At 37.7% G+C, this 11,776-nt stretch overlaps 1 protein-coding gene across 1 annotated transcript; it reads right to left on the reverse strand.

Annotated features, from left to right (window-relative positions):
* haus1 (HAUS augmin-like complex, subunit 1) lies at positions 1–8,163 on the reverse strand. Its single transcript, XM_061710021.1, has 10 exons — positions 7,973–8,163; positions 7,679–7,853; positions 5,996–6,131; positions 4,663–4,797; positions 2,477–2,600; positions 1,357–1,422; positions 1,188–1,259; positions 470–517; positions 306–392; positions 1–249 (listed from the first exon to the last, which is right to left on the reverse strand). Exons 1-9 carry the CDS (start codon positions 7,991–7,993, stop codon positions 348–350), a joined length of 822 nt encoding a protein of 273 aa, XP_061566005.1. The 5' UTR covers positions 7,994–8,163; the 3' UTR covers positions 1–249; positions 306–347.
* Between the last annotated feature and the right edge of the window lie 3,613 nt (positions 8,164–11,776).

The raw sequence follows: 11,776 nt of genomic DNA on the forward strand, positions 1-11,776 counted from the left end.
TGTGTTCTGCTGGTTTTATATTTTAACATGTACGGCGACCTTGAGTGCCAAGAAAGGCGCCTTTAAAAATAAAAAATAAATTAATAAAATGTATAATTAAACATCTTTATTTACATTCTTGATGCAGTTTGTGGTGAGATGATGATCTGACTTCATCCCATAATAACCTTATCAGTCTGACTTCATCCCATAATAACCTTATCAGGACTCGAGTGGCAGGAAAATCAGGAACACCAGCATCCTGCTTCTGTGACATCACGACGGTGACATCACGACGGTGACATCACGACGGTGACATCACCACCGTGACATCACCACCGTGACATCACCACCGTGACATCACGTCTCTATTTGAAGTCCACGTTTCCCTCCAGCCGTTGATCCAGTGCCGCCTGGATGAGAGGAAACAGGTTTAAGGGTTTGATTCTGGCGTCGGGTTCAGGACCAAAGTGGGAGGTTCCAGACTCACCAGCTCTCTTTTGGCCTCTTCTACCTTCACTTGTGCCAGAGATGGATTCTGGGAGTTTAGAGGAGAGAAAAACGTTCATTCACCCACATTTAAGGTGCTGGTGCGAGTCAGAATCAAAGATTCATGTCTGAAAAATGGATTCAGGTTCTGGTTAGGGCTGGGGATCCATTCCAATGTCAAGAATCGATTCTGATTTTTAAGATTCAGAATCGATTATCAAGATTTGATCCGATTCAATTCCGATATTGATTTGACAGTTTTTTTCAGCTGTTGCATGAATTATATGACGGATGAAATCAGTTTAAATTTTTCCCACATTCCATTTAATTTTTTTCCATTTTCGGTCTATTTGGTTTTTAATTTTTGAGAATTTGGTTTTTAGCATTTTATGCACATTTAACCCCAAGAAAGTATATAAAGCAATGGAATTTATGCAATTATAACTGAAAATTTGAATGTTTTCATACCTTTAAACATATTTAAAAGGTAAAAAACATGGCACCAGTTATTCTTTTGTCCAACAAAACATTCCTTTTTTTTTTTTTTTTATATATAGGCATAAACAAAAAAATACCAAAGTTGTAATGTAATGATAAAAAAAGAAAAAGAAAAAAAAAAAAAAATCTACCTTTAGACATATAAATAGATTTTAAGGAATTAATATGAGAATCGATTTAAAATTGGAAAATCAATTTTAGTTCTGGTTCTGACGACGTACCGGACTCAGGTCCATGTAGGGCTCCAGCTTCTTCTTCAGGGGGGTGATTTCTTTCTTCAGGGCGTCGACTTCCTGCAGAGGGAAGAAAACCACAGTTGACACCTTTCATGGCCCGGGAGACAGGGTTATGGGTTCATCTCCATGACGACGGGCGGATGAAGGGGTGAACCTGGGAGAGCTGGACCAGGGCCTGGTGGGTCACGGACTTGTCCATGTTCCTGGACCCCAGCTGGACCTGCAGGACGGAGCAGAGGGAAGGAGGGAGATTATTCTGGAATGGAGGAGAAAGGACGGGACTTTCATCCATCTCCATGGCAGCAGCCTGATGAACGTTTATTGGACGCCTTGACAACGGCCCACATGTGCTCGTATAGGAGCTATAAACTTTAGCCAATATTTCATAAACTGGATATAAGTTTTATATCTTTTCATGTTGTTAAAGAGATAAATGTCTCCACCTGGTGGTGGATTTAAGTCACTGCAGTCAATTTTTGAGATATCAGAAAATGCTGATTGAATGATAACTGATGCTTTTGTTGACAGACTTGGATGTAAAGTTTGAAATATCTGTCTGTTTGATCCTGAATTATCTTTTCTTAGGACTGAAGTCTGCATAATAATAACAATAATAATAAAAAACAACAACGACGATAGATAGCAACAGGAGTAGTTTTTGTTAATATTAGTAGAAGTAGTACTTCCAGGTCAGTACTAATAGTAGTAGTATTTGTATCATAATAATAGATAGTAGAAGTAACAGTGTGATTATTATTAGTAGTAGTTGTTTATTATTAGTAGTAGTAGTAGTAGTAGTAGTAGTAGTAGTAGTAGTAGTAGTAGTAGTAGTAGTAGTAGTAGTAGTAGTAGTAGTAGTAGTAGTAGTATTTGCATTAATTGCTTTGAAGTTTTTTTTATTTAATATTTATTCATTTATTTGAGGTTGATTTATTTTATTTAATATTTATTTATTTTATGTTGATTTTTTTAATTTAATATCTATTTCAGGTTGGAGAGAAGTTACAGAGAAGTTACAGTTACAGAGAAGTTACGACTCGTAACTTCTCATAAAAGGAGACGGTTCTGATGCTGGAGCAGCCGAGAACCAATCAACCTGTTTAAACCCGAACTTTAGCCTCTAAAGAGCCACAAATATTAATTACAGCATTTTCTGTCTGTATCTTAAGACACTAAAATGGATTATTACGAGACTAAAGGCTGTTTCCAGGAAACTGCTGATGTGGACGTCTGTATCTGCGTCTCATCGTCCAGTCTGAGACGGCGCCTCGTACCTCGGACCTCTCCTGCCGGTGGCTGAGCTCTCTGGCCTTCGCCGTCACGAAGTCCATGTTGAGGAGCCGCTCCTCGGCCTTGGCGCCTTCCACCGCCTGAGTCCGCGCCGTTTTATCCACATCCCTGAGGATAAAAGACCGGAGTTACACGTTTCTGCCAGAGGCAGCGGGTACCAGCACCCACCAGCACCCACCAGCACCCACCAGGGCAAGGCAAGGCGAGTTTATTTGTGTAGCACAATTCAACACAAGGTCATTCAAAGTGCTTTACCTCAACATTATACAGAAGAGTATTAGGGCCAGGCAGGTGAAAAATAAAAATAATATTTTAGAGGAGGAAGATTTTTTTTCATTATGCACTTCGAGAAAAAAGTCGAAATGTCGAGACAAAGTCGAAATGTTGTGAATAAAGTTGAAATATTCAGAAAAAAGGCGAAATTTCGACTTTGTTCTTGAAATTGTATTTTAACATTAATCTCGATATTTCGACTTTCTTCTCGACATTTCAACCTTTTTCTCGAAGTGCATAATAAAAAAAAATAATAATAATTTTTTCCTGCATGGCCCTGATACTCTTCCGTAACATTAAAAGCGGCAAGACACAATTTAACAGTAAATAACAATTCAAATGAAATAAAATGATAAGAAAAGAGGTAAAATAATAAATAGCAGCAGTTGTTAAAAAGTCTCACCTAAAATGAGCTGGGATAGGCTCCAGCAGACCCCCGTGACCCCGCAAGGGATAAAGCGGGTAAGATAATGGATGGATGGATGGAGTTGTTAAAAAGTAAGGGCAGTAGAGTACAGCAGGTACATCACATTCTTACAATGGCAAGAATTACGTTTCTATACGGTCAAAACGTACAAAGACCGGGTCAACTACAGTATTACAAAAGTAATCTGTAACAATTCGTACGGTGAATTAAAGCAATTTGACAATTATATGCCACAATGCCTGTTTCCAGGTCTTATTTCATACAACTGACAAGAATTAAGTTTCTATACGGTCAAAACCAGAGGTGTATAGTAACGAAGTAGATGTACTTCGTTACACTACTTAAGTAGTTTTTTTGAGGATTTGTACTTTACTTGCGTTTTTTTTGTTAATCAGGATATTTACTTTTACTTAACTACATTTAAAATTTAAAAAAATATACTTTTACTTCTTTACTTTGACATTTGCCACCTCGTTACAAATTAAAATAATCAAAATATTTTGCAAGAAAGACAGTTTATTTTTATATTCTATACCACATTTCATTCACCTGAAAGTGAAATAAAAAAAAAAACAAAGGAAGGATAATTTTTGCTTGTGTTGCTTCTTTTCATGCGTACTACAAAATACTTGTACTTTTGATACTTGAGTATATTTTTTCACAAGATACTTTTGATACTTAAGTACATTTAATGTGAGCTACTTTAAGACTTTTACTCAAGTACGTTTTCAGTCTCGTGTTTTCAGCCTGACGTTTTCAGTCTCGTGTTTTCAGCCTGACGTTTTCAGTCTCGTGTTTTCAGCCTGACGTTTTCAGTCTCGTGTTTTCAGCCTGACGTTTTCAGTCTCGTGTTTTCAGCCTGACGTTTTCAGTCTCGTGTTTTCAGCCTGACGTTTTCAGTCTCGTGTTTTCAGCCTGACGTTTTCAGTCTCGTGTTTTCAGCCTGACGTTTTCAGTCTCGTGTTTTCAGCCTGACGTTTTCAGTCTCGTGTTTTCAAAACGCATGTGTGTACAAATATATAGAAATATTCAACTATGTGTATGTATAGGTATGTGTGTGTGTGAGTATAATTATAGTATAGTTAGTCATTATAAATACTTGTTAATAAATGATTAGTGAATGGGGGATTAAATAAGTTTACACTTCTTCCTACTCCTTTTTGCACATGTAAATTAAGATATTAAATGTTAAAGGATGAAATTCTTTGTATTTTTTTTGTTTTGTTTTCTTATCTTGTCTTTTAATTGTTGTCTTTTTACATGTACAAAATAAATCAAATCAAAATCAATCTGTGCCGATGCGTGCGGTGAATTAAACCAATTTGAAAATTCTACGTCACGATGCCTACATTCAGGACTTATCCATAACTTTGCGCGGTTTTCAAAAATCATAAGTATTTAATTTAAGAGTATGCTTACATAACAAATAAGATTAAATAAAATGATAAGAAAAGAGAGGCGGCTACTCACTCCTGGAGGTTCCCCCGCAGCAGCAGCGTGGCCCCCAGCCTCCTCCTCAGGGCCGCCAGCTCCCGCTCCAGACGCCGGTTCCTCCTCTCCGCCTCGGAGAGGTCAGAGGTCAGGCCGTTGACCGCCGGCAGGAAGCTGTGGGACCACAGGAGGTTTGCACTTGAGCTGGGGATCCATTCACATGTCAAGAATCCATTCCATTCTGATTCTTTTTCTCAAACATATTTTGATTAATTTTTCGCACAATAGCAGATGCACATACAGAGACATGGCAGAACTGTGAAATGCTCAGGCATCCAAGTCCCCATTTTAGCCCCCCCACCCCCACATATCACAACAAGTCAGGTTGCACATCAAAGATAAATATAACAATATACAGTACATCATTCCTGGAGTAGTAAAAAACAGTAGCTGGAAGTCAGGTTTCAGTGTGAGGAGAATAAAGAAGTGAGCAGTAGAAAATACATGAAGGGAAGGAAACTTACCGTATCGCCAAACATATACTCAAGAATATAGTTAAAAAAGGAAACAATAATAATGATAATATTAACTGGATTTAAGTAGGGATGGTGCTACTGGTCTGAGAATTGTTCCAAAAAAGCCCCCCACACCCTATGAATTTTTTCTTAGTAAGTTAGTAGCATTTGCATTAATTACTTTGAAGTTTTTTATTTAATATTTATTCATTTATTTTAAGTTGATTTTCTTTTTTTTATTTAATATTTATTTCAGATTGAATTTTTGTATTTTATTTTATTTATTTCAGGTTATCCGAAGTGGAAGACTTTTTGCACACCGGATTTGCAGAAAGGTGCGTAGGAGGAGGAAAGCTGCAGCCAAATTAAACAAGAAAACTCCCGCACACCTTCTTCTCACCATACACTTGTTTATTAGGCCAAGGTTTTGGTTATTACATAGTTATAGTCGGTAGAAGTAGTTGTAGTAATTGCATTTGTTGCTTTGAAGTTGTTTATTTAACATTTATTCATTTATTTCATGGTGAATTTTTTAAATTGTATATTTCTTTCAGGTTGAATTTTTTTAATTTTATAATTCTTTCAGGTTGAATTTTTTTAATTCATATTTATTTCAGTTGAATTTTTTTATTCAATATGTATTTCAGGTTGAATTTTAATATTTATTTATTTCAGGTTAAAAAAAATGTTATTCAATATTTATTTCAGGTTGAATTTTTTATTTAATATTTATTTATTTTCAGGTAAATTCTTTTTTACATTTTATTTGACTCACACAGTCAAACTACTCCAAATAATAAGCTTAGGGCCCCGGTTTGATCTTTAGACATCACCTGGATGGGAGACGGAGGACTGACCTGCTTAGGGACGTGTCCCTCACGCTCATCACCATGGCGACGTCCACCAGACCAGAGACGTAGTCGGCCGTCGGCCTGGACACGCTGCTGCAGGACACGTCCACGGCCTGCAGGAGGACGTCCTGCAGGTGAGACGCTGTGCAGAGAAACATGATGTCAAACTGGCTGCAACATTCTTATTTACACCTTAAAGTATCAAAGACAGTCTGTATGTTTTTTTCAAATAGGGTAAGTGCTGATATAACTCCTGATGTAGTTGTACAGGGAACAAGACTTGAGGTTCTACAGGAGTTCAAATATCTGGGAATCATGATAGACTCACAGTTACGCTTCAAGCAACAAATAAAAAGATCTATGAATCAAATAAAATTGAATCTCTCTAACTTCAGATACATTAGAAATAATTTAACTGTTGATTCATCCAAACTGTTTCTTAATACAATGATAGTACCACATATCACCTACTGTATAACAATAAATCCACACTAAAGCCTAATGAGATTGCATACAAACAGTCTTTGAAAATTCTAGATAAAAAGTCCAACACCTACCACCATTGTGCAATCTTGAAGAAATATGAACTTTTGAGCTGGGACAATATAATTAAATACTCAGATTGCATCCTTGTATATAAAATCATCCATGGTTTGGCTCCACCTCCATTAAATATATTTATAAAGAAAAACATGAACGGGTTAACCAGAGCAGGATCTAGAGGTGACTGTATTGTCCCATTCAGAAAAAGTGCTTTTGGGCAGTCAGCGTATTCATACCGAGCATCTCATACATGGAACACAGTACCTACTAGTACTAGTACTGTTATGAGACACACCCACCCTCACCTCCTTCATTAAACACTTAAGAACATGGCTTCTAGAGAATCAAGTCTGCACTCATATTACATCTTAGTGTATTTTATTGTATGTTTTATCTTATATCTTAGTGTATTTTCTTCTATTGTGTATGTATTAGTGCATTTTACTGCTGTGTGTCATCATTTCTTGGACTGTATGTAATGCATGTGTCTGGAACCTGTCTTTTACATCAACCTGCCCCAGGGACTAAAGATGAAAACACGGGACTGCAAAACATCGAGACTGAAAACGTCAGGATGAAAACACGAGACTGAAACGTCAGGATGAAAACACGAGACTGAAAACGTCAGGATGAAAACACGAGACTGAAAACGTCAGGATGAAAACGAGAGACTGAAAACATCAGGATGAAAACATGAGACTGAAAACATCAGGATGAAAACATGAGACTGAAAACATCAGACTGAAAACATGAGACTGAAAACATGACGATGAAAACATCACAATGAAAACATGAGACTGAAAACATCACGATGAAAACATGAGACTGAAAACATCACGATGAAAACATGAGACTGAAAACATCACGATGAAAACATGAGACTGAAAACATCACGATGAAAACATGAGACTGAAAACATCACGATGAAGACATCACGATGAAAACATGAGACTGAAAACATCAGGATGAAAACACGAGACTGAAAACATCAGTTTCATCATCAGTCTGATGTTTTCAGTCTCACCTCCACCAGGTGTTTCATCCAGATGTTTCCTCCAGATGTTTCTCTCACCTTGAGCCAGATGTTTGATCCAGGTGTTTCTCTCACCTTCATCCAGATGTTTCATCCCCAGGTGTTTCTCTCACCTTGAGCCAGGTACTCCGCCGTCTTCTGCCTCCGATCCTCCAGCAGCAGAACCGAGTCTCGGCACCGAGCCTCGCTGGCCCGGGCCAGCTGGTGCAGCAGCTCCACGGTCCTGGTGTTCACCTCGAACTGCGGCACCGGCTGCTCCCCGAACACGGAACCGAGCCAGGTGTTCACCTGCAGACACGTGGAACAGGTATTTAACAGGTGTTGAACAGGTGTTTAAGAGGTGTTTTAACAGGTTCCGCCAGGTGTCCCGTCATCATAGCACGCACGTAAACATCATGAATCATTACCTGTTTCATCTTTTCACACATGCTGGCTGTGGATGCCCGGAACAACCTTAAATAAAAGCTTAGCAACGTGAATGTTTTGATGTTTTGATACTTCAGCTGCTCAGAACAAAATAGACTTTTCGCGCCAGAAATCTTTCTGTTGACTTCCTTCCGGGTTTCCAGCCAATCAGAGGACGGAGGAAACACGGCCACTCGCCGTGCTCAAATCTTTGTATTCATTTATTTTTTATTATATTAATTACTCTGAATAAAATACACGAAAATAACCCCTGCGTGAACGTAATTATCATTAACTGAATACATTTGAAAAAAAGCGTCGTCGGTATCAGTGACGAGTATCCGGTTTCCGCCAGCCAAAGAGTAACAAGCGTACAAGATAGTTCCCGCCCGCCACAAGACTAAAGCGCAACGGTAGTTGTTGACATTTAGACTTTAATGCATTTTATGTTTTGATGTTTTATGTGTGAATTATTCTGCTTATTATCAATCCTGTAGACTTACTTGAAACAAATTCAGATTATAAAACAATATTCTATAGACAAGTTTTACGCGCCAAGACCTGGGCGCCGCCATTACCCTACACAAATGCATTTCATTTCCGCCGGAAGTGGTTTGTGCAGTGTCTACCGTTGTAAACACAGCGGCATGGATGCTAGCCTAAAGCAAAGGCTCGCTGCTCGTGAGCATTTAATGTCGACAACTATGTCATTGTGTAAAATGTATTATATCATATGACATGTTATGAGGTAAGGGAACTGTCAATCCAATTTGTGCACATAAATCAAATGTGTGCATATTATTCTACAGTTGTGCATAAATAAAAAATGTGTAAACATTTGTTTAAGTCAAATCAAACATATAATATGTAGTGTGTATTTTCTTTGTGCAAATACCACTCATAAAGTTACAACTTTACAAGATTTTGAATACAGATTGCAGTTTTATGGGTGAGTTTTCTTCATTGTGAATATGAATCTGAAAGTTCCCTTACCCCATAACATGTTTGCAGTGAACACATTATAATATCTATGCACTTTTTTTTTTTTTTACTATATCACTCTAGGTACAAAAAAATGCTGTGAGACAGGGGAAAACCGGGCTTGCCTGCACTGACAGACAGAACCAGTGGAATGCTAGGTCTAAAAGAAAAGCTGGTCAGAGGAAGATGAAGTATGTGCGCTTCAAACGACACAACAGGAAGGATCTTTACTAGCCGCCACCAACTTCAAAGCCAGCTTCTACCACTCCAGAACCGGCACAGGAGTTGAAACTCTTTAGGACTCATGAAGAGTGGAGGAAGAACGCACTTGCCTCACCAATGGCAGAACTTTTCATTTGCCCTGGGAATAGCCTCCTGCAGCTCTGCTTTAATGCTGATGCCTCCACCATCACCCAACCAACACCATGCCAACACATCCATCTCCTAACCCATGATGATCACCACACACCAGCTTCATAGCTAAAGTTTCTGAACTTACCCTCAGATTCAAGTGTGCGTTTCTTTCTCTGGGGGGGAGGCAGCGGTCCGCCGGGTGAGTATACGCCTTTTTGGCTGGGGAGAGCGATTGTAACCCAAACACAACTCAGGGAAAGGATTATCCTTTGTTGGTTTTTAGTCAACAAAGTGATGCGAACAGACAAAAATGTTGCGGGTTGTTTTTTTTAGATTCAATGTCTTCAGCCAGGTCCTTGATTCCGAGTCGGTATCAGGCTTGCGAAAAAAAGTAAACAATGGAGCGCATGGACATTGCCTCTTCGTAGCTGGTTTGTGGTCGTAGCACTCTCTATCTAACCACTCGTTCAGGTGCTTTCTCAAGTTCTTACAACTAACCACCGCACACGTCGTTCCCGAACCACTTTTCTTCTTTGAAATATCCATGTAGTTGCTATATCCTCTTTGTCAGTGCTATGTCGGCACTCGGCACAACGCCAGTGCTAGCTAGCAATATAGAACTAGTCCGCCAGAACGGAAGTGGATTGCATCGACGGGAGGACTTCAAGTAGAGCGGAAACGGCTCAAAAACTTGAAATGTTAAAGACCTTCAAGGACACAAAACTTAAAGAATGCATGAACAGTACAGTTTATGTTCATCCTCTAATCATAGACTGGGATTTAAAGTTGCTATACAGTTTGTCTTCAACTCTACTGCAACATAAATCTTTAAGATATTAGTCATAGTTTTTGCTTTTCTTTTTTGATTCCACCTTTGTGGGTTTTTTTGGTCATTAGTTTAACAGCTTCTATTAGTTTTTCTTTTGTTTTGTGTCTCAGTGCTCATTTAGGTGAATTTGACAAAGCTATGAATCTCTATATTATTTATGTCATTATCAAATTTTGACAACCTACAGTATATAACGATTCGTTGTCCATGAGTTAATGTTTATGTTGGGCTTTTTTTATCCTGAGTTTAAACAGAATATTACATCGGATGCTGTGGAGGAATATTTACGAGGATAGAGAAACACTGCGAGTGTGGGAAAACTTTTTATTACCTGACTTACACAGGTGCCACAAAAATAAAATCAAATATACAAACAGACATCAGCACCAACATAAATAATATTCTACAACCAGGTAAAAATTATACAATAATCAAAAGGTTCATTGGGAATCTCGTCATTCAGGATCAATCAGAAATAGATTTTCTAGATGTAGCCATGGTAGTTCTGCTTTCTTATTTGCAGTTAACTTTATGGTTTTTACATATAAAGGAAAGTCAATTAAGAAAACACAGAAGTTTGGGAGAGATTTGGAGGTCCTTGCTTTATGTATATTAAATTACCCTAAAAGGAGCATTAGATTTATTATGAAGGTCAAAACTTTATCATTACATTCAAACTTCACTATGACATCCTTAGGCCTAATTTGGATAGTGCGTTTAGATTTATCCATGATAAATCTCTCCATATCCCTCCAAATAGGTGTATTATAGTCTCCGAATCAGAGGAGACTATAATAGGTTTTGTGAGAGAAACACCTGGATCAGAGGTTTTGCTTTATCATAGATCAATAACAACATTTTTTCATACATTTATTTAAAAATGTATTACATGTATTTTTTTTACATTTATTGAAATTGTGCTCAAAACAAATGATCACTTTCTCTAGAATATGTGTTTATTTATCTATCTGATAACTTTAAGCAATATTTGATTGAACATCATTGTGTTTAAATAAAGAATTTGACAACAACTACATGTTCTGTTATAGTCATTTTTACTGAGGTCATAATGGCTGGCAGTCTATGTTTTACATTTAAAAGTGCTCCTAATTTTCAGTAAGTACTGGTACGAAAAACTATTCATTTTCCATATATTTCTGAAAGGTTTTCTATCAGCTACAAGTCAGAATAGAGCAGCATATTCATCAAATAAAACAATAAAGAAATAATCAAAGTTGACTTGCTTTCAACAGTCAATCTAATTTTCCACTTCCAATTCTTCGGCATTGATACACCTTGTTGAACATCCTTACACATGTATTTTCCCTCTCGTTCAGTCTCTAACCAGCTCAGCCTCCAATTCAACAAACTCACTGTTACCTGAGAAATAACCACAGTTGTGTCACCTTTTGTTTATATAACAAAGTCAAACATTCAGGGGTCAGTTTCTGACTGGGACTTTGAAAGATCTTACAGATTATTTATTTATTTATTAAGCAGTTACGTCATATTAATTAAAGTTGGTTTTAGTTTTTGAGTTTTTCTCAAAAATATTATTTTCTGAGTTTAAACTTTCGCAGGAATCCGATATGATTTGGCTGATGACGCTGTGTCCTGTCAGCCAATCAGGTGAGAGTAAACA

Source organism: Cololabis saira, chromosome 20 (genome assembly GCF_033807715.1).
Source record: "Cololabis saira isolate AMF1-May2022 chromosome 20, fColSai1.1, whole genome shotgun sequence".
In the NCBI taxonomy this organism is placed as follows: domain Eukaryota; kingdom Metazoa; phylum Chordata; class Actinopteri; order Beloniformes; family Belonidae; genus Cololabis; species Cololabis saira.